At 45.8% G+C, this 22,434-nt stretch overlaps 1 protein-coding gene and 1 long non-coding RNA gene across 3 annotated transcripts in view; one reads left to right on the top strand and one right to left on the bottom strand.

Annotated features, from left to right (window-relative positions):
* Positions 1-2,173: 2,173 nt before the first annotated feature.
* The window catches only part of TNFRSF17 (TNF receptor superfamily member 17), a 32,890-nt gene continuing 12,629 nt past the window's right edge, over positions 2,174-22,434 (bottom strand). The window contains exons 1-3 of one of the 2 annotated variants that reach the window (XM_019468615.2): positions 4,990-5,296; positions 4,502-4,633; positions 2,174-2,688 (exon numbers count right to left, since the gene is read on the bottom strand). In XM_019468615.2, coding sequence (XP_019324160.1) covers positions 2,408-2,688; positions 4,502-4,633; positions 4,990-5,107 — 531 coding nt within the window. In that variant the 5' untranslated portion in view covers positions 5,108-5,296 and the 3' untranslated portion in view covers positions 2,174-2,407. Of the gene's footprint in view, positions 2,689-4,501; positions 4,634-4,989; positions 5,297-22,434 lie in introns of those variants that run through there. The other variant, XM_019468618.2, reaches the window with a different exon arrangement.
* Positions 2,636-21,824, top strand: LOC109278344 (uncharacterized). The gene is made up of 3 exons (XR_008419351.1): positions 2,636-2,740; positions 6,869-7,218; positions 21,461-21,824. It is a non-coding gene; the product is annotated as an uncharacterized LOC109278344 (long non-coding RNA).

Here is a 22,434-nt window from a genome sequence, read left to right as displayed (position 1 = left end):
ATTACAAACATGCAAAATACGGCTATGTGTAGGGACTGAGAGAACGTAAAGATGAAAATACTTAAAAAAAAACAAAAAAAAAAAAAACACCAGACATGATACCAATATTGCACTGTATGTTAACTACCTGGAATTTAAATAAAAATTTAAAGGAAAAAGAAGGGCACCTGGGTGGCTGAGTCGGTGAAGCATCCAACTTGATTTCGGCTCAGGGCACTGTCACATGATTTGTGAGATTGAGCCCTGTGCCGGGCTCCCTGCTTGGGATTCTCTCTCTCTTCTCCCTCTCTCTCATTCTCTCTCTCTCTCTCCCCGAAAATAAACTTGTTATTCTGAAGAGTCTGTGTGTCTAGATCTACCCCCTGCACACCCCCACCCCTAATTAGGTCCACCTGCCTCTGGAACCTTCAGTAAGGCAAGGCACACCTGCTTCATGGAGCTGTTGTGAGCCTAACTTGTTAGACCCCCTCGTAGCACTCTGTGCCTTTTCTTCTTGGCACTTGACACAGGGTAAGTCATTGACGTTGCAGTCTGTGCTTTTTGTGTTCTGCCTCCACTCACCCCCTTTAAATACTGTGATTCCTCTTTTCCGAGATTTTAGCCCGGTCCTCAAAGACCAAGAATCAAAAGCTTAAAGTCTACAACTCTTCTTGGACTTGAAAAACTACTTGCTGAAGAGATTGTACTGGGGGGGAGGGGAGAAGGAAAAGGGTCTGTGAGAAGCTAGGAGCCCTGTTCCGTATATTAAACGGGAACGTATGCCTGCTCTCAGAGATACTACAACTCAAAGGGACTAATCATTACAGCAGCATAACTGACTCAAAATATTATGAACCAGGTCACTTTCATGGAAAAAATATATGTACACGTGTGTATACAACTGGGTGTGTCAGTGTGTTTTCATTCAATCCTTAAGACAATCTTATAAGGAGACACTATTATTCCCATTTTACAGATGGGGAAACTGAGGCATAAGTGTGTAAGTCACTTTCTCACAGTCACCCAACATTTATAACTTCTAGCAACAGAGCCAGGATTCAAACCCAGGCAGTCTGGCTCCGAGAGCCAATGCCTTAACCACTGTACTGTATTGTCTCCCGTAGCCCTCAAGAGCCTAGAATGGAACCATTATGGGCCCCAAATGGAAGCCCATATCCCAAACCTGACACAAGTCACAATGCCCCAAGAGATCTATGCTCAGTGTACCAGTGAGCATCTTAATGATCAAAGTCAACATTACTTTGGCTCAGTCGGTTAAGCATCCGACTTCAGCTCAGGTCACGATCTCGCGGTCCGTGAGTTCGAGCCCCGCGTCGGGCTCTGTGCTGACTGCTCAGAGCCTGGAGCCTGTTTCAGATTCTGTGTCTCCCTCTCTCTCTGACCCTCCCCCGTTCATGCTCTGTCTCTCCCTGTCTCAAAAATAAATAAACGTTAAAAAAAAAAAAAATTCAAAGTCAACATTACCAGAAGGCATCACCTGTTGCATAACCTTTCCATAGCACCCCAGGACCTTTATACAACCCCAGGAGAGGAATGCTCCCCAGTAATGACTAAAATTGTAGCCCAAAAAGATTTCGGGGAATTCGAATGGACTTAAACTGATGTGAAGAGAAAAGAGAAAAAGATCGGGATGCCTGGGTTTAAATCCTGGCTCTGCCATTTACTGGTTATGTTAAGTTGTTCTGACTTAACATCTGTAAAACGTTTTTGCCATCATCTATGACGTGGAGATAATAATCATCCACATACTTTGTGATTTGCTGTGTGCATTAAATGAGTTAGTACAGGTAAAGCATATAGAACATTCCTGACACATTAGGCTAGATTTTAGTTATAATTATTACTACCTGCATTCGGGTTCTGAAAGTGATACCTACTATACCTTTGTCACAGTTTGCAGTTCCACATTTATTTATACAATTATAATAATGCCTGATGTCTCCATTAAGCTGGAAGCTTACAAGGTCAGGAACCTTGCACTCCTGCCTCGCGCACTGAATTACTGTGGTTGACTCTAGGCTCCTCCTACCTACAGGAGTACATAGAACAACCTTGCTTCCCTTTAATAATAAAGAGAAAATTCCAATCTGGCCTTAAATGTATGCGTGCAGGTCTAGGAGAGAAGGTGGCTACCAGAGAAATGTGTGACTATACGATTTACACACTGCAGGGCTTTTTTTCAGTGAGTCAAGAATTTAATCATGAAACCAAGGAAATTTACGCAGTTAGGCTCCCAACAATGAAGTAGGGAAGTATAGCCAACATAACGATTTGCTGGAATTACAGGACCAAAAAAGCTCTATCGGCAACCGACACATACAATCATCCTAAAGAGATGGGATACGTCGCCCTTCTGCCTTCTGACAAAAGATGCTCAAAGCAGCTCGATACCAGGCGACATGGTCAATTATCTGGTAAAAATGGATCTTTCCATCTCTGTGATGCTAGCTACCAGGCTATTGCAGTAGTCATTTGTTTTCGTGGTGACGAGAATGGTTGCACCTTCCTCCATAGCCGGGAGCGGAAAGGAATGGTCAGAATCGACCTTGGATTTGTTCTTGACACAGTCTTCACAGGTACATTCTTCGACTGTGTACTCCAGGCCCCTCGAGAGGAGTACTTTCGTTCCAGTCCTGCTCTCACGGCTCTCGTGTTGGTCAGCCTCTGCCTCGTTCCGGAGAGCCGATCCTGGTGATGAGGAAACAGAACCGTTAACCTGAACTCCCCAGATGGTTGACAGGTGGGTCACGACAGTCTCAGCAACACACATTAGGGCTCAAAGCAATGCAGACAGGTCTGCAAAACAAGTGAGTATGTTTGCACCAGAAGTCACGAACCGACGGGCCACAGTGGGTTTGGAGACAGAGTCTGTTTAGGCCACACAGTGTTTTCAAGTGTTTGCTTACATGTTCTGTTGGCCCACGTTTAGAAATCAAGAGATGTTTTTTACAAGGGGGGTGCCAGATGGCTGAGTCGGTTGAGTGTCCAAATTCGGCTCAGGCTATGATCTTACGGTTTGTGGGTTCGAGCCCCGCGTCGGGCTCTGTGCTGACAGCTTAGAGCCTGGAGCCTGCTTCTGATTCTCTGTCTCCCTCTCTCTCTCTGCCCCTCCCCCGCTCATGTCCTCTCTCTCCCCGCCTCTCTCTCTCCCCCACTCCCCGCCTCTCTCTCTTCCTCCCCCCCCAACAATAAACATTAAAACCGTTTTTAATAAATAAATAATTTCTAAAAGAGTTTAAAAAATTCCAGAGGTGTCACATGCAAATCTAGGTGATCGGTCTCTTTAAAACAACAACAACAATAAAACGTGGCAACTTGGAGCTAACATTCCTCCACGGAAACAAATGGCCAGAGTCAAGAGCACCAGTCTCCTTCAGAAGGGCATCCACGGCTGAAGTCTCCACCTGGCCCACTGCATTCACTGGGTACCCACTTGGCCCTTGGAGGCATTGAGGCCCCACTTGACACATGCAAGGTGACAAATTACCATATGTTCTAGCACACCAAACCCAGCCTTTGGGCCACACTTCAGAATTCAAAGTAAAGATGCTTCTCTTACAGAGCACTTGGTAGCATATCAAATTTTTTTATCATGAATCTTTCATGATCACGTAAGGTAGGAGTTTCTATTATGTCCCCATTTATATGCCTGTGAAGGCAAGTTTCACTACTTCTCCAAGCTGCCACAGAATAACTCCATCTCCCAAAATGTTCTACTTAAAGTCACTCCCCACCTGTCTCTCAGACCCCGGCGGGAAGGGGGGGAGGGGGGAAAATAAAAAATGAATAAATTATGTAAAACAGCCATCCAACTCTCTTCACTGCACTAGGAAGCAAATGAGGTGAGTGCTTTACAGATTATGGATGGAAAATAAGTGCATAAGCAAATAAGCCAATGGCTGCAAAGTGTTTGGGGATCAGATCACAGACAAAGGTGCTACAGAAATATTTTTTTCTTAAAAAGCCCTTAAGTAGAGCATTCATTTCTCTGAGGCCGCTTCTCTACCGCCTAATAAAGATAATAATCTTTGAAATGACTCCTCAAACAATCTAAGGACAACTTGTTATTATTCATTTCTAGCACCGTTTGGGCAGCAAAATGTTCACCCAAGCAAATAGCACTTAACATTTGTATTAAAAATATGGCCAGGGATCTTGCCAAATACATTTTTCCTGATGGTCGTCAACCTGGCTAGCAGTTTCTGCACATCCAGTCAAGGTGCGAACTTTGGTCAAAGAGCTGGATGTTTGCCAAGAAAACCTTAGTACTTCAAAAGAGTAATTACCAAGGGAAGAATGTGGGGGAAGGCTGACATTGTAGGGTACCTCCAGAGAAGATACAAACACCGAAAACGCCAAAAGTTCGTTTAACATAACTGTCCTCTAACACACTCAAAAGGACTCTAACCAAATGAAATACTCAACATGAAAAAAGGAGGAAGTGAAATTCACAATAGCCAGCTCTTGGAAATAGATTTCAAAGAGGGACCATCAAACCAACCTGTGTTTTTAAATGCGTCCTTTGATGGTTCAGAGCTCATCTTCCTTAGCAAGAACATCAACACGAAAACCGTCAAAGAAACTGTCAAGCTCAGGCCCAGACAGGTCCAGAGAATTGTATTTGTTCCTTTCACTGCATTAAAACAATATCAGAGAGATAATGAACTGACAACGGGATATCCACATCAAGCAAAGGTGATCTGTCGCCCAATCCCCCTAATTCATCAGCACGCATTTGTAGATTCTAAATAACACTTAATTAGAAGAGTCGGTAAAACCTCTGTTGCTAACGGTGCCGAATAAAACTGAGTTCGCTTCTGAATAATTACTTGGCTCCGCTTGGCAGTTAAACGCTCGCCTTGTTTCCTTGTACTTTTTGATTCAGAAGATCTCACCATCTTTCCTGTAACGTTTATTCTTTGAGTAAAGAGCCGACGTAGAGAAACTCCTTGACACGAATGAATTAATTGTTTAAGCGGAACTACTTACTTGCGCTGCAATATCGCTGACATGGTGAGGGAGGGGTATTAAGACATCGAAGGTGACAAGGTTTGCAAACGTTAAGCAACTTGTCAAAATATTCATTTTGGAAGCACGGCTGAGCCATCCGGAACTGGATCGCAAAAAGAAAGAAGCAAACCTCAGAACGAACAGCATGGAAGGACAAGTAAAATCTCGTCAAGGAGTCCGCAGCAAACGTTAACGACAGCAGCTAGGGTGTCGAGGGTGAAAAAGAACTTCACCACGATGACTTAGTTCTTGCGGGGGCTATCTCCCCGTACTGTGCTGAAGGATTTGAATACCAGCTCCAATTCCGGTTTCTAAGTTTGAGACCTAGGGGTGGGGTGAGAGGTAGAGTGGAAACACCAAGGACAAACCAGACCTGAAACAGAAACTGCTTATTTATAGAGGAAATGTCTATAAATAAGCCAGGTGACAGTTGCAAGACGCAGGCAAGCCTGAGGCGTCAGGCAGAAAGGTTTGAAAACCGTTTTGGGCCCATCTGTTGAAGAGCTGTGCTGTGTGATCGGCCCCAGGGAGATAGATGAGATGAGGTCTGTGCCCCTTAAGAACTTAAAATCTAACGGCGGGGTGGGGGGAATAGAAATCCACTCAACCACGGAGCGGAGTAAAAGCTGATGACCTGTGAAAAAGGGAAAGGGGAGTCAAGCTCGGCTACCACATTTCCGACCCATGAAGAATTCCAGAATTCCAACAGAAACAGGGACGTCTAGGCTAAAAGCGAAGTTGGGAAGAGGGTTGAGGGGAAGAAAAGTTTGGGGTATCAGGAGTAACGAGAGGGGTAGCGGTAACGTAGCCCACACAACGCTGTCGAAAACTTAGGAAATGCAAATGAGCAGACAGAAAAGTTATCCACAGTCCCAGCATCCAGAAAGAGTCAACGCGTTGATGTACCAGAGAGGTTGCAAACAGGCCTGCTGCCATGTCGTTGGATTGATCGCTGATATAAATCTTTCTGGAAGGGTTTCTGAAGATCGATCATAGATAGGGCGCATTTTCCTCTTAATCTAAATGCATTTGCATTTGCTTTTAGCCATACTGAGTAGGATACCCATGGAGAGATATCCGGAGAGGTCAGCCAGAAATTCAGGACTCGATTAAAATGCAAGAAAATGACAAACTCCAGATCCAGTACAGTAATTATCTCTGGGGTACAGGGAGGATACAAAAGAGACTCACATTTTTATTAAGCCGAGTGGTGGATACATTGATATCTGCTGTGGTATTCTTTTGTTGTATTATTTGTTATTCTTTTTTTTTTTAATGTGTTTATTTTGAGAGAGACAGAGACAGAGCGAGTGGGGAAGGGGCAGAGAGAGAAGGAACAAGGGAGAGAATCCCAGGCAGGCTCCAAGCGGCCAGCGAAGTGCACCCCCCCCCCACACCCCATGTGGAGCTCGAACCCATGAAACCGTGAGATCATGACCTGAGCTGAAACCAAGAGTCAGATGCTTAACCGACTGAGCCACCCAGGTACCCTTCTTCTTTGTTATTCTTGACACCTTTTCCTATTTTTTTAAATGGTACATAATAAATATTAAAATAGTGATAATAGGGGCACCTGGGTGGCTCAGTCGGTTAAGCGTCCGACTTCGGCTCAGGTCGTGATCTCACAGTTCTTGAGTTCGAGCCCCGCATCGGGCTCTGCGCTGACAGCTCAGAGCCTGGTGCCCGCTTCAGATTCTGTGTTTCCCTCTCTCTCTGCCCCTCCCCGTCTCGCACTCTGTCTCTCTCTTTCTCTCAAAAATAAATAAACATTAAAAAAATTAAAATAAATAAAAGAGTGATAATAACATAAAATGCAGGAATTAGGAACAACCCGTTTGTTTTTTTTTTTTTAATGAAGGGTTGGAGCCTAAAAGAGAGCATGAATTCAGATACTGATCAAAACCCCATATTCCTGTGGGGTCCAGGCAGTGAGGTAAACACATGTGACTGCCTGGGTGGGCCAAGGACTGACCCAGAAGGTTCCATTCCATCCAGCTCCCACCAGACAATAAGGCAGACAAAGGTCACAGGAACAGCACACACAGAGAAGCTAGGAGGACAAAGATCATCCGCCGTAGGAGCCAAGCAAGGAGACTTTCAGAACGGGACGGGCAGTGAGGTCAAATCCTACAGAAAAGCCGGAGCTGACACACCAAGGCACGAGGTCACCAGTGTCCTCTGAGGATATCCATGGGCGGAAGTCATATGGTAAGTCTTCAACGAGTGGGGAGAAAGGGAAGCCGTCAGTGTGGGCGATGCCTCGGGGTGACCAAAGCTGTGATAACTCTGGGGAAGGAAGGCACTGTTGTTTGTGACAGATGGGCTCGCTCAGGGGCCTGACATCAGGTGCAGAAGGATGTTCACTGCCACATCATTCGTATTCACGAAAGCCTGTCCATCGGTGGGGGCCTCACAGTGGAATACTACGCAGCCATCCAAAAGAATGTGCTAGATGCGTTCTGATACGAACACTACATCACTGAGTGGAAAATCCAAGTTACCGAGCAGGTGTGTAATGCGTTCTGCTGACAGCAGGTGGACAGAATAAAATAGAAGGTATCTAGAGGTATAGACACAAGATACGTCTGGAAAGATACCCAGAAAACTGATCGCAATTACTGGCAAGAGACAGGAAGTATAGGCTGGGAAAAAGACTTCGCTTTCGTTGAAAAATTGTTGGTACTGTTTGAATCATTCTTTTGGAAGAATCACTCTTTAAATAAGAATCGCTTTTTTAAAGGATGGTGTCTTAGTTCATTCAGGCCGCTCTGTGCAGAATACTACAGAACATAGTTCTGTTACGGAAAACAGAAATGCAGTTCTCACAGATTCAGCACCTGGTGAGAGCCCGCTTCCTGGACCTAGGGAGAATCCCAGAATTCGGGCAGAAATAGGGAAATCTAAGGGAAAAGCTAAACTGGCCACAATCCTCCAGCACGGGAGAAGCAAGAGATTTCGCTAGAGTCTCTTTTACACGGACACTAATCAGGGGTGCCTGGGTGGCTCAGTTGATTAAGCATCTGACTCTTGGTTTCGGCTCAGATCATGATCTCACAGTTGGTGAGTTCCAGCCCCGCATCGGGCTCTATGTTGGGCAGTGCAGAGCCTGCCTGGAATTCTGTCTCTCTCCCTCTCTCTCTCGGCCTGTCCCCCACTCTCTCTCTCTGTCTCAAAATAAATAAACTTACCCCACCTCCCAGTACCATCACATTAATGATTAGGTTTCAACATGAATGGGGGGCCGAGGGGAGGGGAGACACAAACATTCAGTCTGTAGAAGGAGGGGCTTTTGGAAGAGGAAAGAAGGTAGAGTAAAAGGCATGAACAGCCTGGACCAAGGGAAAAGGACTAAAGATTAAACATGTCAGATAGACCCCTGATGGGCAGCATCTGGGCCACCGTGAGTCCTGAAAGCCAAAAGCACCAAGGGAAGCATCTCCCAGCCCCCACTGGGCTCCCACTGAGCAGGGAAGGCCTGCACAGGTTGTTCTTAACCACCTGCGAGCCTCTCGGCTTCGCTTCGAGAAGCCCAGGGACAGCTCCACCAGCAGAGAGATCTGGCAGACCCTTCCTGGCGGGCCACCAAGCTTCTCCGATGTGCAGGCTGGGCTCCTGGGAACCAGGGCCAAGAGGCTCATCTTGCAACACGCCTTTGTCTTTAGAACATGTTCTCTCTCCCCATCATTCCAAGCTTGAACAGAGAGAGCACCAAGGCAGTGGGTCAGCCCGGAAAGGGTTTTGATGAAAACCTGCTGAGACTCCCCAGGACACGCATCAGCCCCCCTCACTCCGCTTCCCCAAGGCTGCTGTGCAGTGTGTCCAGCTCTGCCTTTGATCCTGTGGGGGGAAGCCTGTGATCCTTCCAATAAACTCCCCTTGCGGCTTGGGTTCGCCAGAGTCAGTTTGGGTTGGCGGCTAGCAATCTAAAACTAAAAATGAAATCTTTAGCCACATTAACCGATTTTTAGCTGATCGCTCCACTCATGTCTGAAATGACAACAGACACAGACACAGGGCAAAGGCATGCCCTCTCCTTTGCTCCTCAAGAGGGGAGCGACTAGTTAATTCTGACATCTCGGGGTCAGTTGGTCCACCTGCAGGCAGGACAGGTAAGGAGATGGGGAAACAGAGCCTAGGAGGAAACAGAGATAAGTGTGCAAAAGAGGTTGGGAGATGTCATACTAGTCAGGACACAGTGAAATCACATAAAATCACATAAAAACTCAAAAAGGAATTTATCGGCGTCCAGCTGAGAAATCCAGAGGTAGAATCGGCTCTAGTAGCTAGATTTTTCTCTTAGTATCTGGTTTCTCTCTGTCACTTGGTTCAGCAATGCCATCTTCTGGGTCTTGCCTCAATTCTTGGACCCTCACCTCATGGTCACAAGAAAGCTGCAGCACCTCCAGACCTCACGCCTCCTATTCCTGCCAAACCCTCTCCAGGGTCATCTCATCTGCTTCTCTGTGAGTGGGTTTTTTTTTTAATGTTTAAAATGTTTAATATTTATTTTTGAGAGAGAGAGAGAGAGAGGAGAGAGAGAATCTCGAGCAGGCACTACGTTATCAGAACAGAGTCCGATATAGGGCTGAAACCCACCAACCGTGAAATCATGACCTGAGCCGAAACCAAGAGCTGGATGCTTAACCGACCGAGCCACCCAGGTGCCCTTGTTTCCATGGTTTTAAATGTGTTAACTTCCGAATCTACAAATACAACAACTTTGCCCCTGAAATCCAGACCCATCTACTAACTGACTACTTGATATCTCTACTTCCAAGTATAAGACGCACCTCAAACTTTATTGAAGAGCATTTGGATTTGCGACAAGGGAGAGAGTGCACGCTGCCTTTACCAAACCTACCTGGTCACGGAATCCCTTTTTTCAAGGACCACCTATGAACATTTAGGAATATATGTTTCATGGAACACAATTTGAGAAAAATGAGTCCAGATTAGCTCCACGATTCCCCCCAGGTCTCAAAGACTGTGACGTAGGGACTTAGCGGACCAACATTTAAAATAAGGATTTTTTAAAGTTTCACGATAGAGTTTGTTGATGTGGTAACATCACCAAAAGACTGGTGGGTCTGACCTCACTCTACACAGGAGGAAAATACAGAAAAACAAAACAGGAGGAAAACCAACCTCCCAAGTCAGCCCCAAGCTTCTGTGCTTCCTTACAGCTCTGAAAAAGCAGAGACACTCCCTCAAACTTGAAAAGCCATTAGCACTCTCTGCAAGGAGAACGCCATCCAACCAGAAGATTCTTCTCCCTATATTATTAAACTATGATCAAGTTTTCACAGCAGAACACTTTGAACTTTAGCTCTTTTTTTTTTTAACGCTTCTTTATTTTTGAGAGAGAGCGGGGGAGAGAGTGTGAGCAGGGGAGGGGCAGAGAGAGAGGGAGACGCAGAATCCGAGGCAGGCTCCGGGCTCTGACCTGTCAGCACAGAGCCCGACGCGGGGCTCGAACTCAAGAGCCATGAGATCATGACTTGAGCCGAAGTTTGACGCTTAACCGACTGGGCCACCCAGGTGCCCCTTTAGCTCTCAACTTCAAACCAAAAGTACACAATTTCTTCCAGGGACTTTAGTAGATTTTTCACTTGGAGAGAAAAATCTAAACCTGAATTAGGGTTCTCCAGAGAAACACAACCAACAGGATGTATGTGTGTGTGTATGTGGGTGTATAAACAAACATATACATAAATATATACACAGAGACAGAGAGACTTATTATATGAAATTGACTTACAATTAGTGAGGCTTCTAAGTTCTAAGATCTACAGCTGTCCAGCTAGAGACCCAGGAGAATCAACAGTGTTGGTGTAAATTCCAGTCCAAGAACTGGCAGGCTTGAAACCACGAAAATCCAAGAGAGAGAGATAGATATTTTAAGGAATTGGCTTACACAGTTCAGGGGGCTGGCAAGTCCGAAATCCACAGGACAGGCGAGCAGGCTGAAAATTCATGAAAGACTCAAAGTCTTGAGTCAAAAATCCAGAGGCCAAGCCAGGCAGTCTGAAAACCCAAGCAGAGTTTCTAGGTTGCAGTCTTGAAGCCACATTCTTTCCTTGGGAAACTTCAGTCCTTGTGGTTAAGGCCTTCAACTGATTATATGAGGCCCACCCACATTATGGAGGGTGATCTGCTTCCGTCAAAGTGTGCTGATTTAAACGTTAGTCATACCTTAAAAACACCTTCACAGCAGGGCATCTGGGTGGCTCAGTCGATTAAGCATCTGACTTCCACTCAGGTTGTGATCTCACGGCTTGTGAGTTCAAGCCCCGCGTGGGGCTCTGTGCTGACAGCTCAAAGGCTGGAGCCTGCTTCAGATTCTGTGTCTCCCTCTCTCTCTGCTCCTCCCCCACACGCGCTCTGTCTCTCTCTCTCTCCCAAAAATAAATACACAAACTTAAAAAAAAAAAAACTACCCTCACAACAACACCTAGACTGTCACACTCTGGTGATCATTAGAGCTGTTACACAATATACTTCTTTCTTTTGAGTACAAGGCCAGACTGTACTTCCCATACCCCTGTTTGAAGTTACGCGTGCATGTGTAGCTTCCTTTGATTAAGGAAATGTAAACAGAAGAGACAGAGGCTGTGCTTGATTCATCACATGTCCTTCCCTCTGCACACAGAATGGCAAGGCCCCGATGGGCCCGAAATGTATTTGTAGGATCTCTAGCCACCAGGGTGATGGTATCTGGAGGTGGAGCCTTTGGGAAGTGGTTAAGTTTAGATGAAGTCTCGAGGAGGAGGCCCTCGTGATGGGATTAGTGCCACTAGAAGAAGAGATACCAGAGAACGTTCTCTCAAGCAATCTCACACCCCGGGAGGACGCAGTGAGAAGGCAGCCAGCTACAAGCCAGAAAGAGAGCTGTCACCAGAAGCCGAGTCAGTCGGCACCGTGATCTTGGATTCCCCAGCCTCCAGAGAGAAATAAAGGTCTGTTGTTTAAGCCACCTCACCTATGACATTCTGTTACATCGGCCAAGCTAAGACAGACACACGGCATGAGTGAAATCTGGGTGTGTTTGTTACTGCGACATGGCCTCACCTCTCCTGACTGATACGGAGCCCCAAAGCCATGGAATGAACCACCACACAGCGCGGTCTCCTCACTGCCACTAAAAACTGCTTCCGGAGACCTGCTCTTACTGAACAAGCCCTTTCTAGAGCAGTGCAGTCCAAAATGAAAGAAATCCCAAAGAACACAAAGGAACAGCAAACGCTTAGCCGGAACCATTGGCCCACCAGAGCGTCCCCAAACTCCAGACGGTTTCATTTCTTCTTCAACCTGGAACAGAGCCTGGGGGAAGCGGGCCTTCGCTGAGGGGAGCTGGAGGAGATCCCCCCCGGCTCAGAGCCAGGATCTGAGGAAGCAGAGCCCAGAAGCCCCGCTGAGCAGCCCTGCACCAGAAGATTCCAATGCAAACACGCTCCTCCCTCCTTCTCTTCCCCTCACTTAGCTCTGGGCACATCACTCAGAAGCCTTGTTTGCTTGCGGACATGAAAAGGCTGATTTGATTCAGAGCCAAGGCTGCTCCTTCTCAGGGAAGATTCCCTTTGAAGAGGAGCGCATCTGAACTCCTGCTTTCCCTCCGGGCTATCAGAAGAGCCACATCCTGTCCGCTCTTTAGAACTTTTCCAAGTGGCTTCGCTCTGATTTCTCTGATTTCCAGGATGTCCTGCCTGCTTGCCGGTCTAAGGCTCACGGTGCAGGGGAAGGGTGATTTCTCGTTTTGCAAATCGCTGACGTCTCCCGGTGACGCTTTATGTCCCCACTTGAAACACCAACAGCCCTAGGCCCCGGAACATCCTGACCAGGGTGTCCACATCGCTGAGGGATTGGAGAGGCAGAGGAAAGCCTCCCAGTCGACAGATATGACAGATACGGACCGCCTGCCCACCATGTGCTAGGCTCTGTGCTGGGCACCAGCTAGAACAGTGAGTTCCTTGTAGACGAGCTCCTGCCCTAACGGAATTGATGATCTGAGGAAGCATATCCGACCATGTAAGTGCTTTCAAGGAAAAAGCATGCTACTGAGACCAAAAAAGTGGGGCAGGGGTGGGGTGCAGAGAAATTTCAGTGTTAGCTGGGGGTCTTCCCAGAAGCAGTAGTCATGATGGAATTAGACCATAACAGGTTCTGGGGGGGTCGTGCTCGTGAAGGATAAAGGGAGGAAGCCAGAGGAAGGGGAGGAACCAGGAGAGGGGAGGGAAGGGCAGTCAGGTTAGGAAGGACCTCAGCCTGCCTGAAATGCAAGGGCCACAGAGGTTTGGCCAGTCTCTCTCTGTCTCTCTTTTTTAAATAAGGGTTTATTCCTTTTTGAGAGAGAGAGAGAGTGGGGGTGGGCAGAGAGAGGGAGAGACACAGAATCCGACGCAGGCTCCAGGCTCTGAGCCATCAGCACAAAGCCCGATGCAGGGTGCGAATTCATGAACCGTGAGATCATGACCTGAGCCAAAGTCGGATGCTCAACCAACTTGAGCCACCCAGGTGCCCCTGTTGGAGAGTTCTTGAGCCAAAGTTGGCCATCAGAGGAATCCCATGTCTTGTAGAAATGGGCCCAGGGCACTAATGCATTTACCGTGCTCAGGCCTGGCTGGAAGCAGGCACGGGAAGCTTGGTCTCAGTGTGACAGTGCTGGTGGGGCCGCCTGGGTGGCTCCGTCAGTTAAGTGTCCAACTTCAGCTCAGGTCATGACCTCACAGTTGGTGAGTTCGAGCCCCACATAGGGCTCTCTGCTGTCAGCACAGAGCCCACTTTTGATCCTCTGTCTCCCTCTCTCTCTGCTCCCCTCAAAATAAATAAACATTAGAGAAAGAAGAAAGAAAGAAAGAAAGAAAGAAAGAAAGAAAGAAAGAAAGAAAGAGAAAGAAAGAAAGAAAGAAAGAAAGAAAGAAAGAAAGAAAGAAAAGAAAAGAAAAGGAAAAGAAAAAAGAAATAAAGAAAAGAAAAGAAAAGAAAAGAAAAGAAAAGAAAAGAAAAGAAAAGAAAAGAAGGGTGACTAACACAGCCAGCACGGTCAGTCAGGCGTGCTCCCTTGAAGCACATCCCTGAGGTCACTGTCATGGCTGACACTTGGACTTCTCCGGGTATGTTTGGGGAGCAGCCCACCATGACTTCCATGGGTCTTACTCCCTGAGGGAAGTTCACGGTTCAAACTAAGGCCTTTGTTGGGGCGCCTGGGTGGCTCAGGCGGTTGAGCATCTGAGTCCTGATTTAGGCTCAGGTCATGATCTCAGGGTCATGGGATAGAGCCCTGCATCAGTCTCCACTCTAAGTATGGAGCTTGCTTGAGATTCTCTCTATCTCTCCCTCTCTCTCTCCCTCTCTCTTCCTCTGACCCTCCCACCTTCTCTCTCTCAAAAAATTAAAAAAAAAAAAGTCACACTAAGGCCTTTGTCACTGCAGTTGGTCTTGAGGTTGCACCTGCTGATGTGGCCCAAACCTTCGCTCCTAAGAGGTGTGAACTCCTAGCGAATCACACCTTTCTCGGGCCCACTTTACTGCACGTGTTCATTCACAGTTTCAGGGGGGCAGGGAAGTGCCAGGAGGCCCCCCAACTAGATGCCCTGGGTTTCACACATATTCCTCCCTTCCCCCATCACATGCAAGCACCCGTGCCTCTTTCAAGGACCAGGCCAATCACCCCCAGGAGGATGGTGATTCCCCATTTCCCCATTGGTCTGGGCACAGGTGTCCAGAGTGACTGGGCACAGCTTGTGCGGACCTCTGTTGCGTTCCCAGTTGACAGTGCATGCCCTGTGGGGACCAGGACCTACCACATTGCAGAGTCCCCAGACTGGCAGAGACGGCAAACAGAAAACCCCCCAGTGACTCATGCTGAGCAACACCCTCCCTTGGTACCTGCACCCACATATGCTTCCGGTCAGGGACACAGCACCCTCGGGAGGTCTCCGATTTACTGCATGTGGAAGGATGACAGCCCATCTTGCAGAGGACTGCATATAACATGGCATTTCAGCCATGACTTCAGGTGGCCTTTCCAACTCTGTAGGCGACCGGCTGCTTCTGGATGGTACAGAATATAATATGACCGGTGGTCACAGGCCCCCTCCCGGGCCTCCTTCACTGTGAAGCAAGTCCTCTGGGTGAATGCCACGTTGTGTGGGATTCCACGCCCATGGATCAGGCATTCCACGAGACTCCAGGTAGTGGTGTTACCGACTAAGCATCTGCCAGTAGGAAAGGCCATGCTGTATCCAGACTAACCCAGGGCAGGTACGGATCCCTGTAAGGATAAACCACTGGCAGCAGCTGAGACCGTTCAACCCCGCTCCCCACAGTGGGGGATCTGGGGAGCACCTTTTTCATGGCCTTTCAAGCCCCCTATATAGAGTTAAGGAACACGTTTCTTCAGGACTTGTGCTCAGAGGAACCGTTATAAACAGGTGATAGGGGCTGAAGTGCGTCCCTCCAAAATACATGGAAGTCCTAACCTCTGGCACCTGTGAGTGTGACCTTATCTGCAAATAGGGGCTATGCAGATAGGATCAAGTTAAGATGAGGTCATATTGGATGAGGGTAGGCACTAAATCCAGCAATTGGCGTCTTTCTAAGGTGAGACAGATACAGAGACACAAAGGAAAGAGGCCATGTGAAAACAAAGGCAGAGATGGGACTAATGTGTCCACAAACCAAGGAACACCAGGCGTTGCTGGCAGAGGAAAGGACGGAGTCACCCCCGGAGCCTTCAGAAGGAGCCTGGCCCTGCCAATACCTTGATTTTGGACTTCTAGCCTCGAGAATGGCAAGACCATCAATTTCCATTGTTTTAAGCAATCACTTTTGAGGTACTTTGTCACAGAACCCGGAGGAAACGAATATAAAAGGTAATGTTTAGTTTGAGACCCACCAGATGGAGAGAAGGCAGTTGTGCAAGCCTCCTGGGGAGAGTGTTCCCGGGAACAGGAAGGCCAAAAGCAATGCCCCGAAGGTCAGGAAGGAGGCAGGTGAGCTGGAGGACCTGAAAAAGGGCAGAGGGAGGTGAGCAGGGCACAGACCAGGAAGGACCCCCTGTAGGACGACGAGAGGTGGGGGTTTTACAACAGGTGTTGGCCACAGGGGATGGTGGGGTTTCATCCACATCTGAAAATTACAGGAGGAGCCAGAAACTACACTGCCAGCTGGTTGACCTGGCTGCAGGGGTGGGTCCAGGACTCCTAATGCAAGTGACTAGTCAGATGTAGCTAGCCGGTGAGGGTTCAGGAGAAGGGCATCGAGGTCCTCTGAGTAGGACGTACTTTGTGTTCATTACAGACACGTGTCTCTTGGGAGGTCTGTTGTAAGAATTAAATAAAAGTATGACTGCAATGGATGAACACAACGTGGTCTATCCATGCACTGAAATATCCCTCAGCCTTAAAAAGGAAGGACATTCTGACACGTGCTGCAACATTCGAACTTGGAGGACGTGAGGCGAAGTGAAAGAGGCCAGTCACAAAAAGACAAATACTGTATGATTCCCCGTATATGACTCACCTAGAGTCGTCAACCTCAGAGTCAGAAAGTAGAAGGGTGGTTGCCAGGGGCTGGGGGAAGGGGGAATGGCGAGTTAGCGTTGAATGGGTGCAGAGCATCAGTGTGGGAAGAAAAAAAGAGTTTGGAGATGGATAGTGGTAATAATTGTCCAGCAACGTGAATGTACTCAATGCCACTAAACAGTACATTGAGAAATGGTTAAGAGGGTAAATTTACATTATGTTTAATTTACCACAATTTTTAAAAATTAACAACCTGGGGAGCCTGGGTGGATCAGTCGGTTAAGCGTCTGACTTCGGCTCAGGTCATGATCTCACGGTTTGTGAGTTAGAACCCGCGTCAAGGCTGACAGCTTTGGATTCTGTGTCTCCTTCTCTCTGCCCTTCCCCTGCTCACTCTCTGTCCATCTGTCTCTCTCTGTGTGTCAAAAATGAATACACGTTTAAAAAAATTTTTTTTAAAGATTTGAATAATAACCAGTTCTGATTTAAGTTCTTCAAGATGTTCTCTAAAATTACATGAAGGGCTCTGGTTTCTAGGTAAGATGGAGTAAGGATACTCTTGTGTCTCCCACTGATTATTGCTATAAAACTGGATGGAATGTAGCTACTTGAAGACTCTGAAATGTAAATAACGGCCGTAAATGGAGATGAAAAGAATATTAAGTACTAGCAAACCAGAGAGGAGCCCTCCAATGCTTTTACTGTTTGGGCCAGAATGTGGGTGCAGCCAAAGAAGCATATGGCAGTGTGCGATAACTAAAATGTCAGATTGGGGCCCTAAGAGCAAAAAGGGGGCCCTCAGAGGACTAGAAAGTACTGAGGATATTACAGAAAGGCAAAGTGACTCTATAAAGTCATTTATGACTTCCTGAACTTCTCTATGCTGAAGAGACTTTGAGAACATTAAGATTAATGCCTTGTCCAGATCCCATGCTGGCCATTTGGTGGCACACATATGAGACAGATCTGACTAGCATTACAAAGCTTGAAAGAATGAACTGATATTGGGACCACAACCCACAGAACATGGATAAAAATGTTTACCCTAAACCCAACTAGCTTGATTGCCGCCTAGAGCAATGTCATCTTGACATCCATTTATTTATTTTTTTTAATACTAGCAAAGTGTTTAACCCAAGCGGAAAAGGGAAAACAGAGGAGTTAAAGGCAAAGGGAACACATAGGAAACAAATAATAAAGTGGTAGACTTAAATCCAAACACATTAATAATTATATTAAACGTAAATGGTCTAAAAAATCAATTAAAGACAGAAATTGAGAAAATGGGAAGATTGGTGTTGGTGGAGCATGACCCAATTATGCACTATCTATGAGAAAGTTACTTCAAATATAATAATGTAAGTACCTTAGAAAAGAAGGGCAAGAAAAATAAATAACAGGCATAATATACATTGGACAGGAAGAAATGAAACTCTCCCTATTCACACATGACATGATTGCCTGCAGAAAAAAACCAAGAAAACTACCAAAAAAGCCTTATTTCAGAACGAATAACCGAGTTTAGCATGGGATACAGGGTCAACCCGCAAAAATCCATTGTACTTCTATGTACTGAAAATATGTAACTGGAAACTGAAATTCAAAAAGTGATACATTTACAACAGCCCCCCACCAAGTAAATGAAATAATTTGGGGCGCCTGGCTGGCTCTACTGGAAGAGCATATAGCTCTCAATCTCTAGGTTGTAAGTTCGAGCCCCATGTTGGGTGTAGAGATTACATAAAAAAAAAATCTTAAAAAAAAGAAAAATGAAATAATCACATAGAAAACAGAACACATACAGATATGAGTGTTGAAAAACACCAAACACTGATGAGAGAAATCAAAGAAGACCTAAATAAATGACGAGATATACCCTGTATGTGATTGACTTACATAGTAAAAATGTCAGTTCTCTCCAAATTGATCTATCCATGCAATGCAATTCCAAGCAAATTCTCAGTAGAATTTCTGGTAGATACAAACAAGCTGATTCCAAAAAACTATACGAAAAGGCAAAGGAACTAGAACAGCTAAAACAGTCTTGAAAAAGAAAAAAAAAGAAAAGAAAAAGAAAAATGGAAGACTCAAGCCATCCAATTTTAAGACTTACAATAGTTAAGGGGCGCCTGGGTGGCTCAGTCGGTTAAACGTCTGACTTCGGTTCAGGTCATGATCTCGCCATCTGTGGGTTTGAGCCCTGTGTTGGGCTCTGTGCTGACAGTTCAGAGCCTGGAGGCTGCTTCGGATTCTGTGTCTCCCTCTCTCTCTGCACCTCCCCAGTTCATGCTCTGTCTCTCCCTCTCTCTCAATAGAAAGAAACATTAAAAAGAAAAAAAAAAAAGACTCATGATAATTAAGACCATGGAGAGGTGAACACATATGTTAAGGAAACAGAATAGAGAATCCAGAAATAAATTCATACAAATATAATCAATTGATTTTTTGATTAAAAGAAATTCAGTGGAGAAAGGATAGTCTTTAAACAAATTTTTTTTAACATGTATTCATATTTTGAGAGACAGAGCGTGAGTGGGGAGGGGCAGAAAGAGAGGGAGACAGAATCCGAAGAAGGCTCCAGGCTCTGAACTGACAGCACAGAGCCCGATGCAGGGCTCGAACTCACAGACCGTGAGATCACGACCTGAGCTGAAGTCGGATGCTTAACCGACTGAGCCACCCAGGCTCCCTGAAAGGACAGTCTTTTTAATAAATTGCATTGAGGAAACTGGATATCCATACCATATATATATATATATATATATACACACACACACACACACATATATACACATATATATACATATATACATATACATATGTATATATGTATATATATATACATATATACATATGTATATACATATACATATATACATATATATGTATATATATACATATGCATGCATATATATACATATATATATACGTATATATATATATACACATACATGCATATATATACATATATATACGTATATATATATACACACACACACATACCTCAAGCTAAACCTCACATCTGATACAAAAATTAATTCAAAGTGGGCCGTAGATTTAAATGTAAAATGTAAATCTACAAAAGTTGTGGTGGAAAAAAATAGGAGAAAATCTTTGGGACCTGAGGCTAGGTAAGGAGTTCTCAGACTGCACACCAAAAAAATGAGTCCATAAAAGGAAATATTGATAAACTGGACTTCATTTCGATTAAAACTTTTGCTGTGCGAGAGACACATTAACAGAATAAATGTTATTTTGAATAAATTTGAATAAATTTGAATTTTGTTATCAATAACAAAAAAATGTTATTTTGAATAAATTTGAATAAATGTTATTTTGAATAAATCTCTTCACTAGAAGAGAATTTTGCCATCATATACAAAATGGGTGGCTCAGTTGGTTAAGCATCTGACTTTGGCTCAGGTCATGATCTCACAGTTCATGAGTTTGAGCCCTGCATAGGTCTCTGTGCTGACAAGTCAGACCCTGCAACCTGCTTCAGATTCTGTGTCTCCCTCTCTGTCTGCCCCTCCCCTGCTCGCTCTTTCTCTCTCTCAAAAATAAATAAATATTAGGGGTGCCTGGGTGGCTCAGTCTGTGGGGTGTCCAACTTCGGCTCAGGTCATGATCTGTACAGTTCATGGTTTTGAGTCCCACATCAGGCTCTGTGCTGACAGCTCAGAGCCTGCAGCCTGCTTCAGATTCTGCCTCTGGCTCTCTCTGCCCCTCCCCAGCTTGTGCTCTGTCTGTCTCTAAAATAAATAAACATCAAAAATTTTTCTAAATAAATAAACAAAACTTAAAAAAAAAACCCATATAACCCAATTTTAAAATGGGCAAAGACTTGAAAAGACACTTCACCTAAGTAAAGAAGCCAATAAGTACATGGAAAGATACTTGGTATCCTGAGCCATTAGGGCAATGCAAATTAAAATCACAGTGAGCTATCATTACAAACATATTAGAATGGCTAAAGATAAAGATATAGATACAGATACAGATACAGATACAGATACAGATACAGATACAGATACAGATACAAATATAGATATAGATATAGATATCAGCAATACCAAGCCCTGGTGAGCGACTTACATCAACAAACGTCTTCTACGTTGCAAGTTGGAATGCAAAACTGTGCAGCCATTCCGGAAAACACTGTGATACTTCCTTATAAAATCAAACCCAGGGCACCTGAACTGTCCCAGTAGGTAGAACATCGGACTCTTGATCTCGGGGTTGTAAGCTGGAGACCCACGCTGGGTGCAGAGATTACTTTAAAAAAAATAATAACAACTGGGGCGCCTGGGTGGCTCAGTTGGTTGAATGTCTGACCCTTGATTTCAGTTCGGGTCATGATACCAGGCTCGTGGGATTGAGCCCTGCATCGGGCTCCGTGCTGAGCGTGGAGTCTGCTTAAGATTCTCTCCGCCTCTCCTTCTGCCCCTCTCCCTTGCTCTCGAGTGCTCGCTCTCTCTCTCTAAAGTAAGATAAGATAAAAATAAAACCTTTTTAAAAAACTAAAACACACGCTTACCATACAACACAGCCATCCCATTTCTGGATGTTTATCCTAAAGCAGTTTCTCACCCTCTCTACTACTGAAATCTGGAGCCAGATCATTCTGTTTGGGGGGCTGCCCTGGGCATCGTAGAACGTTTAGTGGATTCCCTGACCTCCACCCACCGGAGGCGGGCAACATTCCCCAAGCCCCAGCTGCGTCCTGTGATACGGTATGCATTGCTATTTTATCACAACCCTCTTCCATGAAGCTTCCTCTCCGGGGCACCGGCAGCCCCAGGACCGATACTTACGATGAAGTGTGAAGGGCGACACTCTGGCATGATTCAAGGTGTCACGGGACACAGAATGCAAAGTTGCATCATGCTTGTTTGCTTCACCTTCTAACTCATTTCTTTGGTCCCGAGCTTTGCTCTCAGTTGAACGCAGGAGCCACTTCAAACCGCAGGAAACATTCCTGCGTGGAGTCTCCCTACCCTGGAGCCAGACCGCCTGATGTGAGATTCCGCCAAGTTGCCCGTTACCGGTCACGGGGCTTCGGTCAAATTTCTCTAACTTGTCAGAGAGAAACACTAGGGACAGCACCTAGCACCTGGGTCAGTGGGAAGATTAAGTGAGATTATATTTAAGACACCACCGCTGGGGACTGTCAGCTGGGCGTGGTCCCCCCAGAGGGAAAGGAGGTACCCACGGAAACTGTTGACTTGGGACACCGTTGTAGCTCTGTACCTGGCACTAAGTAAGGACTCAATAAACAGTCTTGGATGATGATTTGGTTTTCATTTTTGTATTATTATTTTTTTTTTTACCTTTTATTTATTTTTGAGAGAAAGAGAGAGACAGAGCACAAGGGGGGGAGGGGCAGAGAGAGAGGGAGACACAGAATCCGAAGCAGGCTCCAGGCTCTGAGCTGTCAGCCCAGAGCCCGACGCGGGGCTCGAACTCACAGACCGCGAGATCATGACCCGAGCCAAAGTCGGATGCTTAGCTGACGGAGCCACCGAGGCGCCCCTGATGATGATTTGGTTTTTAAACTATGAGCAAGTACAACTTAGAATTTTAAAGGATGCAAATGAGAAACCACACACTACCTTGGGAAACCTGGGTGAGCATCGGACTCTTGATTTTGGCTCAGGTAATGAGCTCACAGTTGTGGCATTGAACTCCATGTTGGGATTGAACTCCACTGTTTAAGATTCTCCCTCTCCCTCTGCCCCTCCCCAGCGCATGAGCACGCATTCTCTCTCTCTCTCTCTCTCTCTCTCTCTCTCTCTCTCTCTCTCTCTCTCAAATAAATAAACTTTAAAAAAACAACAATAATTTCCCAAATCAAACAAAAGCAGCTTCTGAAAAGCAGCTGACCACATCAGTTCAGTTCAAT

The sequence above is a fragment of the Panthera pardus genome, unplaced genomic scaffold, assembly GCF_024362965.1.
Source record: "Panthera pardus isolate Hobbes unplaced genomic scaffold, ASM2436296v1 HiC_scaffold_5, whole genome shotgun sequence".
NCBI lineage: Eukaryota > Metazoa > Chordata > Mammalia > Carnivora > Felidae > Panthera > Panthera pardus.
This window is presented reverse-complemented; position numbering and strand designations above follow the sequence as displayed.